At 49.6% G+C, this 18,125-nt stretch overlaps 6 protein-coding genes across 6 annotated transcripts; 1 reads left to right on the forward strand and 5 right to left on the reverse strand.

Annotated features, from left to right (window-relative positions):
* Positions 1 to 1,601: 1,601 nt before the first annotated feature.
* On the reverse strand, positions 1,602 to 3,826 carry LACBIDRAFT_323169 (uncharacterized protein; the record flags this gene model as incomplete). Its single annotated transcript, XM_001876822.1, has 5 exons — positions 1,602 to 1,657; positions 1,701 to 2,212; positions 2,265 to 2,410; positions 2,440 to 2,970; positions 3,191 to 3,826. 5 exons carry the CDS (start codon positions 3,824 to 3,826, stop codon positions 1,602 to 1,604), a joined length of 1,881 nt encoding a protein of 626 aa, XP_001876857.1.
* Positions 3,827 to 5,642: 1,816 nt separating this feature from the next.
* Positions 5,643 to 7,400, reverse strand: LACBIDRAFT_323170 (uncharacterized protein; the record flags this gene model as incomplete). Its single annotated transcript, XM_001876823.1, has 1 exon — positions 5,643 to 7,400. One exon carries the CDS (start codon positions 7,398 to 7,400, stop codon positions 5,643 to 5,645), a length of 1,758 nt encoding a protein of 585 aa, XP_001876858.1.
* A 2,561-nt stretch (positions 7,401 to 9,961) lies between these two features.
* LACBIDRAFT_311145 (uncharacterized protein) lies at positions 9,962 to 10,650 on the reverse strand (the record flags this gene model as incomplete). Its single annotated transcript, XM_001876824.1, has 1 exon — positions 9,962 to 10,650. One exon carries the CDS (start codon positions 10,648 to 10,650, stop codon positions 10,300 to 10,302), a length of 351 nt encoding a protein of 116 aa, XP_001876859.1. The 3' UTR covers positions 9,962 to 10,299.
* A 445-nt stretch (positions 10,651 to 11,095) lies between these two features.
* LACBIDRAFT_311146 (uncharacterized protein) lies at positions 11,096 to 11,433 on the reverse strand (the record flags this gene model as incomplete). The annotated part of the gene is made up of 2 exons (XM_001876825.1): positions 11,096 to 11,307; positions 11,361 to 11,433. The coding sequence occupies 2 exons, from the start codon at positions 11,431 to 11,433 to the stop codon at positions 11,096 to 11,098; spliced, it is 285 nt and encodes a 94-aa protein (XP_001876860.1).
* A 663-nt stretch (positions 11,434 to 12,096) lies between these two features.
* LACBIDRAFT_323171 (uncharacterized protein) lies at positions 12,097 to 14,129 on the forward strand (the record flags this gene model as incomplete). The annotated part of the gene is made up of 9 exons (XM_001876353.1): positions 12,097 to 12,443; positions 12,501 to 12,518; positions 12,569 to 12,692; positions 12,749 to 12,931; positions 12,990 to 13,085; positions 13,145 to 13,305; positions 13,372 to 13,553; positions 13,612 to 14,015; positions 14,073 to 14,129. 9 exons carry the CDS (start codon positions 12,097 to 12,099, stop codon positions 14,127 to 14,129), a joined length of 1,572 nt encoding a protein of 523 aa, XP_001876388.1.
* Positions 14,130 to 14,362: 233 nt separating this feature from the next.
* Positions 14,363 to 17,567, reverse strand: LACBIDRAFT_292662 (uncharacterized protein; the record flags this gene model as incomplete). Its single annotated transcript, XM_001876826.1, has 3 exons — positions 14,363 to 16,783; positions 16,853 to 17,187; positions 17,387 to 17,567. 3 exons carry the CDS (start codon positions 17,565 to 17,567, stop codon positions 15,434 to 15,436), a joined length of 1,866 nt encoding a protein of 621 aa, XP_001876861.1. The 3' UTR covers positions 14,363 to 15,433.
* Positions 17,568 to 18,125: the final 558 nt, after the last annotated feature.

An 18,125-nucleotide genomic window follows, 5' to 3' on the forward strand; every position in this document is an offset into this window, starting at 1 on the left:
GTTGGGATACGCGATTTGCCTCCGTCTCCTATTGGTTCCTTGAAATAACGGTTGGCCGTCCACAGATCCACCTCTGCTGCATTCTCCAAGAAGTCCTCCCAGTGTCCGCGCTTAGCCTCTATGATCGCCTCGCCGTATTCATCTCTTGCCGTTCGTAACTCTGCATGAGATTCGTGATCTGGCGAGGCTCTGAATCTATATGCTAAGCGACTTAGCTTTTTCATGTTGGTTTTCCATCGACTTAAATCGCTATTCCACCATCTCTTGGAGAAGGGGCACAGTTTGTTCATTGGAACCCTAGTGCGAATCGTATCCTGTAAAGCCGCTGTCAGCTCCTCTGCAGCCTCCTTAAACTGCTGCTCCATCCTAAGTATCTGAGGGGGCGGTATCTCGAGTAATCGGTCAGCCAGGTTTTCTTGGAAGTTGTCCCAGTCGACGGCCCTGAAGTTGTATGATGTCTTCGGCGCTACACGTTCTTGTGGAAGGGTAATGTAAGTCGCTATGGGGAAGTGGTCAGTCACCGGCGGCCTGAGCAAGGGGTCAACCTCGCATCGAACTACCAGGTCGTAGATGTCCTCCGTGCACCAAAAGTTGTCTGGGTGCGAAAACTTCTTGGTGACCATATGTTCAAGCGTCGGCTGCCCCTTTGGTAGGGCCATCTTCAAATTAAGGTCAGCTAGTAACTCAATTAGCCTTCCCGCCTCCTCCAATGCCACAGGCGTGAAGAGCCTATTGTCTGTTTTGTCATCCCACATGGGGTGGTGCCTATTGAAGTCACCCGCAAGTATTAACTGGTCGTCCGCCCTCGATAGGATATCAGTTCGGTTAGTGCGTAAATATTTGCGTATTAGTCGTAGGGTTCTTGAATGTGTGCAGTCGTTGTATATGTTGAGGATGGTCAGGCGCCCGTAAGGTCCAGTTAGTTGAATAGCTGTGATATCGTTTGTGCCGGGTATGTTGAGAATCTTCCATGAGCTGGTTGCTAAGTCGGAGCTGACCCATGTTACCGCCCTTGTTGTTGGTGCGTCGTCCTTGTATCGGTCCACTGGCACAACCGCTACGTATCCGTTCAGCATCCTGATATTGCCCATTGCCGTCACGTGCGGCTCTTGAACCATAACGACATCCCAATCCTTCCTCGATACCCTGTTGTAGAGCTCCAAATGCGCCTTTGATGACTTGTTTAAGTTTATCTGTAAGATCCGTAACCTAGTCGGCAAGTGTTCCGGTTGTTCAGACATGGGCAATGACTTGGGTGGGGGGGCTATCGGGGGGCGTTGAGCCGTTACTTGAAGCCAAAGGAGCTATAGAAGATTCTGGGTTAGGGAAAACAGGAGGAGGAGACTTATCCGCTGGGGTCTTCGATTGCTGACCCGCCCGTGGGTCCCTGGTGTACGGTCTTCCACCTGGGGCCGTGGGCTCGAAACCTAGATGAGTCTGCCTGTATCTGTCTTTCTGTGAGCCTGGTTGTACCGCATTAACATGAATCTCAGCCTGTGGTACTCAACGACCGTAGGATGGGTAGGATGCTGCCCATGTCCACGATTCCTTTGCTGGGAAGAAAGGTAAGTCATTGGCCGGATCCCTGGCATTGAGTTCTTCTATTTTCCGGAGGAAGGTCGGACAGCCGCGGTCCCAGCTTGTGTGAGAGTCTGTCCTGCAAGACCTGCAGTGAACAACGTCTTGCACTGAGCACTTACTCGTCCAATGATCCCCCCCACATGTACCGCACACATTCACCTCCTTTGCGATGACGCATTCCAGAGCGACATGGTCCCAGCCTTGACACTTGAGGCACCTTATGGGCTCCTTCTTGCACTTCACTACTGATACCCTCTTGTGACATATCGACAGACCGTTGACTATCGCCCGGTTGGCCGATTCCGCGTCTGAGAATGTGGCAATTACATGGGCGAAACATTGGTCTGGTCGTCTACGTGCTGGGGGCTTGATCCACCTTAGTTTCGTCAATGTGCCCTTTGGTATGTTGTTCATCTCTTCGATCTCCCCCCTGTCCTTCTCACTGTTATCATCCAGGTTCAGCGGCACGTAGTAGGCGATGACGTTGAACGACCTCGTCTTGAAAGAGGCCTCCTTTTCACCGAGCTCCTGCAGGAAGGCCTCTGCGTTGGCCTTGGAGGCCAGCCAGGCCGCGCCGTCATCTGTGACCATCTCTACCAGTATACCGCCGTTTTGTAGCTTCAAAGCCAACCTGATTTTGTGCTGTTGTCCTGTCGCCCTTCCCATTGCCTCCGCGAACTTACCCACCAGAACCGGATTGGCGCAATTGCTGAGGCTTGATCCCTTGGGTAGGTCGATTAGAGATTGTCATTGCCTGATGTTCTCCTTTGCAGCTAGACAAGGATTGGCATCCATTGGGGCTCCAGAGGCCGTCCTTGTCAACGTGTCCCTGTATGGGGAGCTGGCTGTGTTCCCCACCTGTTGTGCCACTTTTTCGACCACCTCTGCTAGTTCCACTGTCTTTTCTTTCAACACCTCCGTCTTCTTCTCCAACTCCTCCATAACCTTCACCCTGAGCCCCTCCGTGAAATCCTTCAAGTCGTTGGTCAATTCGTTGTACTGGGCAATGGCGATATCCCTGATGTCTTCTGCCACTACTTCCAGTTCGACGTCCCTTAGCAGAAAAGCGACCGTGCATACTGCGTTAACCACAGGGAGGGCAACGCCTGGCATGGCCGCGATCTGGAAGAGCGTTGTGGCGAGTGCACCCAAAGTGAGCAGTGCCCCCGCCGGAACCATGAGCAGCCTTCCTTCGAGGAAAGATCTCCCTTTATCTGAGTCGCCGATTTCGTGCTCGTATTCGTCTGTCTCCACCGACCCGGTGGCTCTCGTCTTTCCACGTTCCTGTACTTCTGTGTCGGCTGGTCGATTTTGTCGAGTGGTCGTCACTTTACCTTTTTGTGGCGGAGCCGCCTGACTTTTGGGCTTCAGCCTGGTCCCAGACATGCTCTGAGATTGTTATTAGCTGGTTTGGTACTAGTATAAAAGTTTTTGGAAACTGTATATAGGCCAGACTGTGTGTTGCAGTCGACGAGTCGCCCAAAGTTTTTCGGGGTCCTAGTCGGGGTGCCACGTGGTTCAGGTCCAAGGAAGGTCCCACTGAGATGTTTAGTGGTGGGATCTGTACATTCTCGCGTGGGGTGTTTCCTAGGCGGAGGCTACAACTCACGAGTAGTGAGCAGTTCTTCAACACTTTGCTAACTTCTCTGTACGTGAGGGGGCTTGGCATTCCCAAGAATTGTTTACTAGAGCCCTCCGCATCCAATGTAAGGTGGGTGAGCTGTGACCAATGCACTGGCAGGGAAAGAAGGTTATCTCTAAAACGCGTTAACGAGAGCTTCCGCAATTTTGGGGCCGAAAGGAGACCTGAAATGTAAATCGTTCGGGGTACGATGGTAATTCCAAGAGCTTCCAGCATCGGAACATCTCCCTCCGCGATCTTTTGGAAATGAGGAGACGAGTCTGTTGGCGCTTTGAAGCTAAAATTCTTCCATCTTTTGGTAGAAGGGAGTATCCACTTTGAAACTTCCACAAAAGGTTGCATTTCAGCCATATTGAAACGATAATGGGGACTTGGAGTGTGGAGGGAAATAGAGAGAGGACACTGTCCTGAGCGGCGAATCCATTCTTCTGTCCCCTTGCATTGTTTTTCAATTTTGAGAATGGATGCAAAATATTCAGAGAGGGAGTGTGGTGCCGGTGCTGGAATGTGAAGGCTTGCCCAAAGGCGTGGAGTTGACAGTGTGATAGATCTCCATTCGCTACAAACACGACCTAGCAGAAGTGGAGCTTCTCGAATGCTCATGATGGCATTGTGATCTGTAGGGAGACAATGGGTGAAAATCTCCTCCATGATGTCAAGAGGTACTTGACGAAGAGGAGAGAGAAGAGCTCAGTGAGCCTCGATCTCTGCATTCAGAGCGCGATGCTCGTCATATAATTTTTCGACAATCAAGTTCACCCGGTCGATCTCGGCTTTTATACCGGATAACCACACAAGTGGCTTTGTTAGAAAATCCTTGATTTCAAGGTTTTCTAAAGCCGTGGGGGAGTAGTTGGTGTGGAGATAGGAAGCATACGGTGACTTGTCCATCTTCGGTAACCTGTGTGAGGCACGCTGATGAACTGTTTTAGAAAATATCGATTACTTGGGTTGAACTTGATTTTGAACCTGAGTACGATCAGGCGACGAGAACTTGCAATCCCTTGCAATTGTTGCTGCAGATGATCGTGGTGCAGGAGAGAGTTAAGGAGAGTTACGTAACACTTTTTTTTTGTCTCTGTTCAACAAAGGAGACTCCTCCGCACGGGCCTGTGTGCCGAGGTTCTCAGATATTCTGGGTCTCATGGTCACATTGTTCTCGCTCTCCGTCACTCGAACTGATCAGTGGCATGTGCAACTTGGCAAGGCAAACTTGAATGCCGCCGAACGGCCGATAGTAACTAGATATCGACCAGCCTATTTTCCTGGGCTTTGAATGGGAACTGAAGGCATTTTCAGAGAGTACACTGTTGAATTGCTGTTGAATGCAACTTTTTAGACGCTTGCAATTTTGATGATTAACGGCCGCATCCGGGCCGGGATCTTCCTCGCTCCTCCACTCGGAAGCCCAAAGCTACAGACCGAAGAATAACAAGGGATTTCACATTCCCCTTCCACTCTTTTATCTCTATTCCGACCTATTCCGACCTGCACACAAAATTGCTTGGCGATCAATAGGCATCATCAGTGTGCAGCAAACGGACCACACAAAATTCTCTTGCTGGAAAGTACTCGACCTAGGCTGTTTCAAAGCTGTCCCTCATGGATAATCATGTAAACTCTGGGCTTGAATGAAATTCTTTGGGTTGTTGCTACGCGTCTTCGAAAGTCTACTTTTTATCCCGAGTAGCATAAGAAAAAACAAATTTATCATTAGTCCGCGACCGGCGACAATCACGAACTCAAAGGCCTGCCTCGCTATCTAGGGACGACTTCATTTTTACCATGCGGTGCTTGCAATTGCATGGAGTCTCTCACCCACAATTTGGACTACTCTTGGGCAGAGTGATTTGGGCTCATCCCCGAGTCTGATAGTGCTGGGCAGCGCTAAAAACTCCATGAATGCGTAGTGATGGTAAGCGCGGACTCTTGAACTCCTCCGAAACTTTGAAATTAAATCCCGTATCCATCTAGGTGACACTACACCTACGTCCGTACCCCTTCACTGCATTGAAGGGGAATCGTTATTTTGGGCAAAGTCGAAGAATACACTATGAGAGAGCGGTGAGTCGCAAAACACAACGAGCACTTCAGAAATGAACTTTAATTTTTATTCTGGAAAATGTCATTCTTCGGGCTATCGTTACACCTGATAGAAAACACCGCCTTCAACTGGTTGCAGCCCCGAGTCAAAAAATGACAAGAAACCTTTTTGTGTGAAAACATTCTGTCGTACCGCGAATATATCATGCGCTACTTCGGTGTACTCAGCTAAGACTAAGAAAGTCTTGGGCAGTATAACTGCGATTTCTACTGGTTCAATTCCTGATGATGCTCGGTGGTACATGAAGACATTAGATGACTACTGAATCAAAGACCACGGAAACCTAAAAAACGTTGGTGTCATCGTGAAAAGGGGCTAAATTCGAAGAATAAAGCATGGAGTCAGTGACTCCGAGGTGTGATCCTCTTCTTCTTCTTGCTCCGGTTCGCTCTGTGCGTACTGAATGTCCACAACCGTCGCAGCGAGTCCCTCGCCCAGCTTAGATCTAACGAATATGCGTGCGTCAATTGGTGCGTTATCAAGCTCTTCAAAATGAAGATAGTCTCCACATTCAATCCTAGAATCCAGAGAAATAAGGAAGTCTTCAAGGTCCTCTGGCTCGTTTCGATGAAGGGCGACACCAGCTCGTTTCAATGTCGACCCTTCCCCGTGAACACACCGCTTTTCAACAAAAGATAGCAAACGTGCTTCAGAAAAGCTTGCGCCCATTGAGCCTTTACACCGAAATTCTTCTAGCACAGGACAGAGACAATCAGGGGTTTCGTCTGAAGGGGTGAGCCGATCAACAACTTCATCAATAATAGAATCAGTTGTAGACTTCAATTGATAAAGGGAGGTAATAGGTAACCGTGTGTCGAGGGCAAGATGCTTCAATTTATGACCATGCTGTTCGAGGAGGCCCATGAAATTAGAGCGCTGATTCGTTGATTGCGTCCTTGAGTCAGGCCCATTACGCCATCCAACTCTTTCAAAGCTCATCTCCAGATGACGAAGGACGGGTAAATCAAGGTATTTCAAAAACACCTCGTCTGATTTGTCACTGAAAATGAGGCAAAGCTTCCAGAGAAGTGGGAGAGTAAAAGTGTATTCGCTCGGGGACACTGAATGGTTGAGTTGTGCGGTCTGCACATCCTTGTGTCGGGTGTTTCCGAGGCGAAGACTACAACTCACGAGTTGTAAGCAGTTCTTCAAGACTTTGCCAACTTGGCTGTACATGAGCGTTCTCGAAAATTTGCTGGAGTCCTCCGCATTCAATGTAAGCTGGGTGAGCTGTGACCAACGCACTGGCAAGGAAAGAAGGTTTTCTCTAAAACTTGTCAACGAGAGCTTCCGCAATTTTGGGGCTGAAAGGAGACCTGAAATGTCCATCACGGTAGTCTCAACATAAAACTCTGAAACCGTTCCAGGTACGATGGTAATTCCAAGAGATTCCATCATCGGAACATCACTCTCCGCAATGTTTCGGAAATGAGTAAACGAGTCGTTTCGGCCTCTGCAGTTGAAGTCCTTCCATCGTTTGCTAGAAGGGAGTATCTGTTGCAAAACCTTCTCAAAAGGTTGCATCACAGAACTTTTGAAATGATAAATGGGACTTGGAATGTGAAGGGAGAGAGAGAGAGGACACTCTCCCGAGCGGCGAATCCATTCCTCTGCCCCCTTGCGGCATTTTTCAATCTCGAAATCAGGCGCAGAATCGCCAAAGAAGGACCCTAGTGGCGACGATAGAATGTGAAGGCTTGCCCAAAGGCGTGGAGTTGACAGTGTGATGGATCTCCATTCGCTACAAACACGACCTAGCAGAAGTGGAGCTTCTCGAGTGCTCATGACGGCATTGTGTTCTGTAGGGAGACAATGGGTGAAGATCTCCACCATAATGTCAAGAGGCATTCGACGAAGAGGAGAGATAAGAGCTCTGTGAGCCTCGATTTCCGCGTTCAAAGCCTCATGCTCGTCGCATAATTTTTCGATGATTGCATTCAACCGGTTAATCTCGTCTTCTAGATGGTTTAACCGTGCAAGTGGCTTTGCTAGAAAATCTTTGATTTCAAGAATTTCTGAAGCCGTGGGGGAGTAGTTGGTGTGGAGATAGGAAGCACAAGGTGACTTGTCCATCTTCAGTAACCTGTGTGTGGCACGCTGAGAACTGTTTTGGAATATATCTGCAATGGATTACTTAGGTTGAACTTTATTTTGAGCCTGAGTAAAATCGGCCGACACAGATGTTAGCAGTTTGGAGAGAACTTGCAATCCGTTGCTGCAGATGATCGTGCAAGAGATAAGGAGAGTTACGTAATATTTTCTTTTTGTCTGCTTGACATCAACCACTCCTCCCCACAGGTCGTCCTTTTGGACGAGGAAGAGGCCTGTGTGCCAAGGTTCTCCAGTATTCTGGGTCTCATGGTCACATTACCCCCTTTATCTTCCCACCACTCAAACTGCAAGTCGACTCAGACGCCGTTTCGCAGAAGAAATATATATAGTCTAGTTCAACGAACATCGAAATGCGGAATGCGGAACTTCAAACCTCTATCTATCTATCAATCAAACGATTCAACACCGCAGTAACCTGACAATTTGTTCACAGTTTTCTGTAGAACGCAGAACGTTGTTCGTCCAGCGCGGGAACAAGTCGGAATCGAAAAACCCCTTTTTTCTCGGCTATGACGAATCAGATGATGGTGGCATGTACTTTTCAATTTCTTTCTTTGCAACTCGAGTTCACACCCGTACAGCGCCAGAATATTGACACGCAGTTTTTTTGTCGACTAAAAGAGGAACGTCAAATAATCGACAGCCATTCAGTCCTGTCAAGCCACCTGGACCCGAAAGGTTCAAAATCAGGAAGGCGGGGATTCTGAGTGTGCAGATGCAATTCTTACGGCCCGTGAGTACTCCTACAACCACAGAATCTGCATGAGAAAAATTCCCACTCACTCTCGATGGTGACGTTCATCCCAAGAAAGTGTCAAAGCACTATAAGGCCTCTTTGGATCGCACCACTTCTTTAAGTCCGGTACAGGTCCCTTCAATGCATACTCTACGCGATGGTTGATTATTGACACAGGTCGATCACTTCTTCCCCGCATCCAAAGACGAGAATTACTCGTCATAGCACTTTGAATTTTTTCTACAGAAAAACAGGAAAAAAATACAGGCACGTACATGCCGAACGGGATTACATCAAGATGAAAGGAAGTTAAACTTCCGGTGCCACCTCCATGCAGAGTATATCCATTTGAGTTGAAGATTAAAAAGCGTCGAGGTGCACTCTCGATATCTTTCCCCGAGCAAGCGTCACTGATTCAGGCTTTCGTCTCAGCAGAATTCATTCTTATACATATGCTGCTCCTTGGCGATGCCTGCGTCTATAGATTGACGTCGACAGTCTTGATTAATTCGCGATCCTGATATCAACAAGTATGTATCTCCAGCCTGACTTGAATCCAATGAGACATTAAGTGACGCCATGAAGTATAAAGCAGATCAACCACATAAACTTGGCGCCCGGACCGATGCGTTTAGCTGGAAGTCTAGATTTCTGATTCGTGATCTCGCCGTTTGTGTCCCGCGCCATCGATCTTATAACCTTTCGGCACAACAGGACTCAGGAGACTCGCTACTCGGCACCGGTCGCCTCGCACTTCGCAAACATACAAACCCAACATTCAGAACGACGAACTGACCAGAAACATGACTACAGGCTTCTCACAAATCGACCGACGTCGACGCCGGAACATGTGCATCTATCCCTTAAATTGCATCTCCATGACAAGTTCGTGAGCATCGGGTCTGGCAAAGGGAACTTCATAATTCCTTGGGGTTGATCCACGCATTCGCGTTGGCCATCTTGTGATGGATGCATTAATCACCATCTGCATGTCGGTGCTTTGCGCCCCACCCGCCACCACCGCCGCTGCGTTTCTTTGTCCAACCACCATGCGTCATGGATAATGGGCTACCTGCAACTCCAGTCCAGCACGCACATCAATACGCGTCCGTGACCTTTATGCCCATATTGCGCTGGTCGGGCCGGTGTCGTAAGCCTACCTCATCGGAACCGCTTCCTTTCTGCCAGCAAAGCAAAGCAACTTGAAGCTCCGGTGACGATTACACCTTTCACTGCCTTCGTATCTCTAAAGAACCGCACCTGGGTGAGGATTTTCTAGATGGCGGCTTCGAATCATGAACCTTAGAGCCTCGGGGGTGTGAGGATCACCTATCCTCAACGTACAACTGTCGTCCAGTGTGTGGTTTATATCAAGCGGCGCGGGTGGGGATCCGATGTTCATCAATTTTCCAGTCGAGAGCGCTCTGTCTTTGATTTATTGACGCCAGCAACTCCTAGCTCGTGGTCTTCAAGCATTCCCTGACGCTCTAACTCGTCCTAGGAGCTGTCACCAACGACAGGAGTATGTCATTGATTCGCCTCGTGTTCTGTTATCTGTGATGAATGCATAAGGCTTCGCTCACCTCGAGGCTCTGAAGCAGCTCTTCCCTCTACATCTGGTGATGTGCCTTACTCTCATGTGTTGGACGCTGTGCTCTCAGCGCGTCCGCCCATCCCTTTGCCTTTGGTAATTGACGTCTTGGCGTCACGGATGTGGTGCATACGACGCGTGTCATTCATTTCTCTTGGGGGAGTCTGGATAGAGGTCGTATGGACTTGGGTGTTTTTTCTGGGAGGATAACGCTGTGCTTGCGGATTAGGCATGGTAGCCGCCTTGCACGGAAATTTTGGAGGTCTTCTGGTCTGAGAGTTGGATCCTGGCGGCGCTCAGGCCGGTATAACCCCACTTAGCCGTTGACCCATGAAAATTTTGATATTGGATACCTGCCTGAAATTGCTGTGCCCTTGATTATCGAGCGAAGAATATGGATACTTTGGGAGCGCCGTGCCTATCCATGTGCCACTGTCCGGCGTTGACGACACCTGCAGAGCACCACAGACTTTGCGACTGGAGCGAGAGTGAATTGTGCCAGTTCCGCGCTCTACTTGTGACTTGACGCTGAATCAATTTCGGCGCCTTAGGAGTTCATGGGATTCTAGCTTGACTGGATTGAGCAGGCGACTGCAACGGAAATATCGCCTGTATTTAAATGCCAGGCCTTTAATAGCCCCTCCCTCCCTAGCAGGTTTACCGGTGCCTAGCGTATGCTCTTGAGCGCGGCTATTATCTCGAGGATTTGTCAGGGTTATGTGACTTGGCGAGCCGGGCTTCTCGTACCCATAGACCCTTCTCAATTCCCTTATCAGCCACGTTTCCCATCCTTTCCTTTGACTTCCAATTGAACCGAATTTATCATACCCCGTCGTTTTTTCTCGTAGAAATCGTGGGAGGCTTGACGGTGGTTGGAGGATCATTGCCAAAGAAAATAAATTCAAATTAGACGGCCCAACACACTCTGGCAGAAAAGGAAATACAGAAAGTCTGTTGCTGGGCTTGGGGTAAGGTTTTTAATCGCGTCCCGAAATTTACCGCCGAACTGAAATTCTAAGGTGCGACAATTAGGGTGCCTTTCTTTCTGGGAAAAGCGAGGTGACCATGGAGAAAATACCTTGAATTTCAAACTCCTTCGGACCATCTGGATTGCTGAGGCAAAGCCAGTTGGTAGGAATAAGTATTACATTTTCGATGGGAGAATGGGCCAAAGTGAATTTGGAACTCAGAGATCTCGAGCTTAACCTTGTTAACTCGAGCGCAGAAAGACTTTGGATCTCATCTCGGATCTTGTGGCGCTTGCGGGGCGCAAGGACTTCATGTCAATGACGAATGCTTATGCAGCTATAAAACATGAAGACAGACCTCTCAGACGCCTGGACAGTGGCGATTCGAAGGGTTATCTGACATGCACGTCCTGGATTCGTATGGCATAATGATAACGTTGCAGAAGGACCATAGGCAACGAGGCAAGGAAGGATCGATCATCGGCGAATATGGTAACGAGGGAGTCTTGAAAAGACTTTCATATACCGTCCACATCGCGAGACGCCCTTCTCTGCCCGAGTCAATCCAAAGGCCTGTCAAGAGCAGTGAATGTGACGGGCGTCCGAGTTGCTGATCTGAGGCTTACACCAATCTGGGTGGCGCAGCGAAGAGAACCTGTAAGGATTTTCCAGAGCATAACCTATGCAGTCAGATCGCATGTTGAGCACGGTTTGTCAGAAAGCCAATCAGAAAACTGGGGTCAGTTGATGAAGAGAGCCTGAGGGAGGTAGAGGGAGTGTACTGCAGTACCTACCGTAAAGAAACTCGGGGAATGGCGAGGAAGAGAAGATGTCCGTTCCGCTTGACTGCGGCCCGAGCCGGATGCAAATAAGGCTCGCTTTTGTTGCTACAGACTCATAGTACGATTAGTAGACGATGAAACTAGAATCTTGCGGAGGGGTATAGCGGCAAGGACACGTCCGGTAATTTAGTGGCGCAATGCAGAGACGTGATAGGTTGCCGATGGACGCGTCAAGACGCGTCTCCATGCACGTGATATGCTAAATGGGTAGCTTGTTAACCCGATTCGGAAATTACGTAGAGCGGAGATTGAAGTCAAATTGTTGTGCTTTCGACACCATGACTGGTGTTGCGTCGCTCATTTTACATCTACTCTGGCGTCCACAGAGACAGACATTCGACGATGGAGATTGGTCAGCAGTCTCCGAGAATACATATATATAGTGGACAGGAGCTGTCGACCTGCCCCATCTCTTCCTTCCTCTCCCCCCACTATTCCCCTTTCCACTCCACGGGATTCTTCAGCGCCCGCAAGCGATTTTTGGATACTCCCTCCTATCCTGCTTGAATTCCGCACGACAATGGCGTTCGCTATACAATTTACCGCCACCTGGTTCTCCCACAATTTCTTCCTCGTCGTTGCCTCCGTCGTCTTCACGTACCTCTTCATCCGCGTCATCTACAACCTCTTCCTCTCTCCACTCAGCGCTATCCCCGGCCCCTGGTATGCGGCTATCTCTGATCTTTGGATTACAATCCACGTCGTTCGTCTCCGCCAATGTCAAACGATCCAGGAGCTCTTTGAGGTGTATGGCCCGGTCGTCCGCATTGGACCTAACAAAGTCGTCTTTCGTGATATGTCAACCATGCGCAACGTCTATACCATCCACAAGTTCGATAAGAGCACTTACTATAAGAGTCTGTTGACGTGCGCCTTTTCTATTGCTTTTCCTCCATTCTTATACTCACCAACACACTCTTCTAGCAACGATAACGATCACGCGTATGTATATATGCGCATATATGCTACCTTTGAAGGCTCATTTCACTTAGTATGACCACCCTCGAACATTCTAGCCATGCCATTCGCCGAAAGGGTTATGCGCCTCACTACACGCCCACTAACGTCGCTAAATTTCAGCCGGAAATGCGAGAAATCGCTTTTGAACTTGTGAACGTAAGAGGGATCTTCTTCTTTGTCACCGTATTCGCTAACATGATGACCAATTCCAGACACTTGAGAATGTGTGTGGAAAGTCTCCCGTGGAGTGCTTGGCTCTATTCCGACACCTCATGGTTGATGTGGTGGCTTCCTCTTCCTACGGTTATCGCCTCGGAGCAGTGAGTAAGTGGGCCATGGATGTGGAAGAACCCCTCTCCACGGCGATAAACGACTTTCCCAAACGTGGTATTCTTGTAAGCATAAATATTGTGTCTGCGTTTATTCCGTTGACCTTCTCTGGGCCTGTTGTAGCGCAGTATTGTTCCAACATGGGCCTGGAATCTCGTCTGCCGGATCCCGAACAAGCGCTGGAGGCAGCTTTGTGATTCTGACAAAATAATGGCCGAGGTACGCTGACATTTGTTTCTTTCGCGACAATCTCGGTAGTGACCGCATATACGTTGTAGTTCGTCAGCGAGCGCGTTTATGAGATGCGCGCACAGATGAATGCTGGCATGATTGGCGAGGCCGAAAAGGTTCCCATGCTCCAGAGACTCCTCCAGTACCGGTATTCGACTACCCAAGCAATGCCTGATCATGACATCATTTCAGAGTGTATGGGCCATCTGTAAGCCACTCCACCTATGGGTGTTGATGATACATTCAACACATAGGTTTTCTTTCACCCTTTTAGGGTAGCTGGTTCCGATACGACCTCGACGACGATGGCGTACATGTTTTGGGAGCTAAGCCGCCGCCCGGATATCATGAAGAAGCTCCAAGCTGAACTGGACGAGGCCATGGCTGATGCGAAGGTAGTTCCCGACATCTCTGTGCTCCAGGAGTTGCCATACCTTAGCGCATTCATGAAAGAAGGTACGTTATCTACCAAAAAGAAAAGTTACAAGAATAACGGTGCATTCACGCTTTCAAGGTCTTCGCTTGTACACTGCTGTGCCGAGCCTTCTTGAGCGTGTGGTCCCTGCTTCCACATCCAAGAACGGGGCATCGGACGAGATATTCGACATGATGGGTTACCCTCTTCCCCCAGGTACTATTGTTTCAACCCAGGCGTGGTCCATGCACCGTGATCCTTCTATCTTCCCCTCTCCTGACTCTTTCCAACCCGAGCGTTGGCTGGCATCTTCGACGAATGAAAGCGAGTTGGCCATAATGGCTCAACATATGATGCCGTTTGGAGCCGGCTCGAGGGTGTGTGTAGGGCAGACTCTTGCTCAGGTCATCATGCGGATCGCGATTGCGGCGATTTCCAGGAGCTTTGATGTGGTAGCTCCGGCAGAAACGAACGAGAGGAGCATGGAGGTTAGGGATAGCTTCGTGAGCCCCTCCTATCCAACGCCGGTTTCCTCGATTTACTGATCATTGTTTTACTAGGTCGTTTTCCCTGCTGCGATGGAGTGCAAACTCACCTTCACCCCGCGCCAACAGTAAATGCGCTACCTCCCGCCATTCACTTGATTCCTGGATCACTTTCGTTCTATTTTTTTAAATCTTCTCTGGCACGCTATCTCTGCTTTCGCTTGGTTACTCAAAGCTTTCACTTCGATTCATGGAATTTTAGTAGGCTCCCCTTCCCCCGCGCGCGCACCCTTTGTTGAGCTCTTCAGCACACGCAAACTAGGCCTTTCTTGTTTGGTAATTGTCTAGTGCTGCGCAACCTTGTCTTTGTTATGCAAAACCCGCTTCCCCTCACCGGTTTTACGGGAGGCTTGCACCTCTGGCGACTAATACGCCTTCACACTCCTTTTGCGACAACTTACTTTACGGACTGTACATAATATGTGGGATGATTGCTTGAGATCTCTCCCATTCTTAGCTTATACCCCGTCTTGTCGATATCCATCGTCATTGGCTAATTATCTCAAGTGTAGCCTATAATGACTGTAGCTTTCTAGTTAACACAAACTCTCCTTTCACGTAAGAAACACGATGGGTGTGAATTGCATTCTTCTCAAGTCGGAGGTTTCGCAGTCAAAACTAAAGGAATCAAAGGGGGTAGTTACAGCGATGATGGACAAAGAAGATACAGTACAAGAATAGGATGGGATGCATTGTGGTGACAGTGTACAAGAGAGAACAGGGTGTACGATGGTACATTACAGAGCAAGAGGTGGGATAAATGTACAACGTTGAGATTTACAGCAAAGCGATGTTAAATGAAGGGCGATTCTGCCCTTGAAAAGAGTAAAAAAGATGAAAGCGTTTAGGTTGCAAGGTCTTGGACGTAGAATCACCAAAAGAGTAGGAACCTGTATGAAGACCGGGGAAAGATGATGCGAGATGAAATGTACCAGGGGAATGGTCCGCCCCTGAAGGATTGCAATCGAGGAAGAGTGGATGCGTAGAAAGGAAACCCATGGTAAACCTGTAAATGTATAAAATGAACCAAAGGCCGAGAATACGTCTTGAGGGATGGAGCTCGGAGGGCCGCTTCTGAATTACGAGATAGATGCGCTGGAAGGAGAGATCTGATAGCCCTGTAAGAGTGTAGGAGTGATAAATAACTGAGATCCAGGGACGAAAGCTGTAAAAGTAGGCGATGGAGCCGGAATGTTCTTGTCGTCCGAGAAGGTTGACCTGGTTGGAGTTTGTGTGTGCAGTTTCGAAGGAAAGGTCATGAAAGCAGGGGTCCCCTTCAATCAGTGATTGACTCGGAAGAAATCTCGCCCCGTCCTTCTCCATCTTTCCTTTTCTCTCTATCTCTATTCTTCACCCAAACACCCACAACTCCACACTCAGTGCGAACCCCCATTCCCATCCCCAGTCACACTCCCCCAACTAGAGTCACTCATCCCGCTATCACTGAACCCATTCTCGCTCTCCAAATCGCCAAAGTCGCTAAACGGACTACGGGGATCGTCGCCATCATGCTGCCTCACATCCAAGAAGGTCTGGGACATGGGTGACAAGACTTGATTCTCTCCAGATCCGGAGGCAGAAAGACGCCCATGGTCGAGATTACCAACGTCAAAGAAGCCATGGGGGGAAGACACTCGACCAGCATCGCTCCTCTCGTCAAAGTCTGACATGAAATCCAAGTCCGAGAGATCCCCCCCGCCTCGAAAGTGGGGAGACACGGGAGATCGTGGCGAGCGTGGTGTACCTTCACCTTCCTCCTTCTCCGAGTCACCACTCTCCGTAGCCGTTCCGAAAACAAGGGTTGAACGAGGCTGGGAAGCAGATAAAGGCAGGCGTAGGGACGTGCCCTGCCCTGCGGCTGTGGAAGGGAAAGATCGCTGCGGAATGTAAGGCACTGGATTGGGAGATGTGAAGGTGATCGGAGACGGGGATGAAAGGGCAGATAAACTCCGCTGGCTCGCAGCCTGGTCTTGCAGTGGGCTGGAGAGTGTCGAAGGTGACGATAGACCCGATCCTTGGTTAGATAAGGTTGACACGGATCCAGAAACGGCTGGAGAGGACGGGAAGGAGTGATACTGCGAAGTTACAGACGCAGTGGAGCTTTCTAAAGCCTGATTCTGCTGCTGCTGCTGCTGCTGCTGCTGCTGATAGGCTGGGTTGGCGGGCGTCCATCCGTCACTGCCTTGTCGAAGCAAACCAGGGGGCGGGGACTGACTATTGTTAGTAGGTCTGGCACTCGGAGACGTCGCTCCAGCACCAGAACGAAGAGCCGAAAGGGGGGAAGGCGTCGCTCGAATGGGCATCCATGGAGAGTTGGCTGCCCCAGACCCAGACAGGACGGAGAAAGGCGACTCGGAGCGTGAGGAAGGCGGAGAAAGCAGCTCGAGGCCGTGTTCGTGATCAAGATCTTGTGGGTAGGACTGAGAAAGGGAGGGGATGTACTCGGGGAGGAGGGGGTGTAATAGGGGAGAAGGCTGTGCTGGGGAAGATTGATTTGGAGACGTGAGAGAAGAAGAGATGGTCGAGGGCGGGGACACCAGGGTTACACGAGAATCCGAGACTTGGGACATTAAGGGTGGAGAGGAGCCGGGAAGCGGAGAGGATCCAACCGCTGGAGTAGACATACGACTGCGAAGTGTACCCGTCGACGTTGGTGTAGTTGGTGCAGAAGAGTCAACGAGGACATGCGTGGGTGACATTGTAATATACGGGATAGATATGGTCGACTTAATGCGACAAAAAAGTTAGTTGACGATGAAGCTGAACACATTAGGGGTAAACCCTAGCAAACTCACCTCGCCCAAGACATCGTCGTGGTCAGCACCCTCGCGGTTCTTGCGCTGCCTGAACGAAGACGAGAAATCACCGGTAGCACTGGTGGTGTTCCTCCACTCTCGAAGCTCGCTTGCAACGAGATCTTCGAGCTCAATGCTACTCGCTATTCCGGCGGCAGAACCCTTCCCACGAGCTCGACGCTGCCTCATGCCGTTATGATCGCCATCATTATCATCGTCTTCAGAGTCGGTATCTGTGTCCGACGACTTATCGGAACCTTTCCCCCCACGTCTCTTCAGGGGGATGGAGCTATCGTCGGGAGAGGGGGCCTCGCTCGAGACAGGCACAGGACCCCCTCGACGAGGAAAGTGTTTAGCCATGAAATCGGCCTTCCATCTGCCAACATGCGGTGCGATATGGGGCGTATAGACAAACTGGTATATAGGGGGGGTTGTTAGTCGTCGGAAGGGGCAATGTGAGTGAGAGCTGCGCACCTCATGGAAAGCGATTACGGCGCCAACCGTGGCGACACCCGCGAGAACGTAGACAACTACTGGAGCTGGCATTAGGGTAGATTGTAAACTGTATTGAGACCGCTATCGTCGCTAGTAGCTCGTTGTGGACGACGACGAAGACGGGGAAAGGTGGGAGTTCGGGAATGAAACCCCAAGAAGATCCATAAGCCTGACATTGCCCGGTCCGGCCGGGATCGAGCGTTTGTTTTGGCACCACCATCATGCCACACCTTTCATGATCACAGCCCTCCAGATTTGCTCACAGAATTCCTCATGCATCCAGGGATGACTTGAGCTCGTCGGTCTTACCGCACGTCTCCGGGGAAGTTGTACAAAAAAAAACAGGAAAAAAAAAAATCGCCCCAGACCATCTTTTCCTTCATCACTGGAATTATATGGGATATTCTTAGGTCACCTCATGAGCTACAGCTGAAGCGCTCATTCTCAAGGCTTTGAATTTGGCTCATCGCTATCACTGGAAGCACTGGAAGCACTGTAGTGACTGTGCAATACTTCATTTAATTCTAATTGTCATCGACCCTTCTTCAACCCCACTTTCATTCCCGTTCAACAACTTCAACAAACCAACAAACGCTGGTGATAAGGAAGAATACCCGGACTACCTCACAATTTTTACTGTGCGCCACTAGACTGAATCTAGGACTCAGCGGTCAGCTTCCAACCTTCTGTCAACGTTCCTTCACTTTTTCGAGTTCATGCTTGCATCCTAATATCATTTCTCTACCTACAGTACTAGTAGTACCCATGTGCGCCTCTC

Source organism: Laccaria bicolor, genomic scaffold (genome assembly GCF_000143565.1).
Source record: "Laccaria bicolor S238N-H82 LACBIscaffold_4 genomic scaffold, whole genome shotgun sequence".
In the NCBI taxonomy this organism is placed as follows: domain Eukaryota; kingdom Fungi; phylum Basidiomycota; class Agaricomycetes; order Agaricales; family Hydnangiaceae; genus Laccaria; species Laccaria bicolor.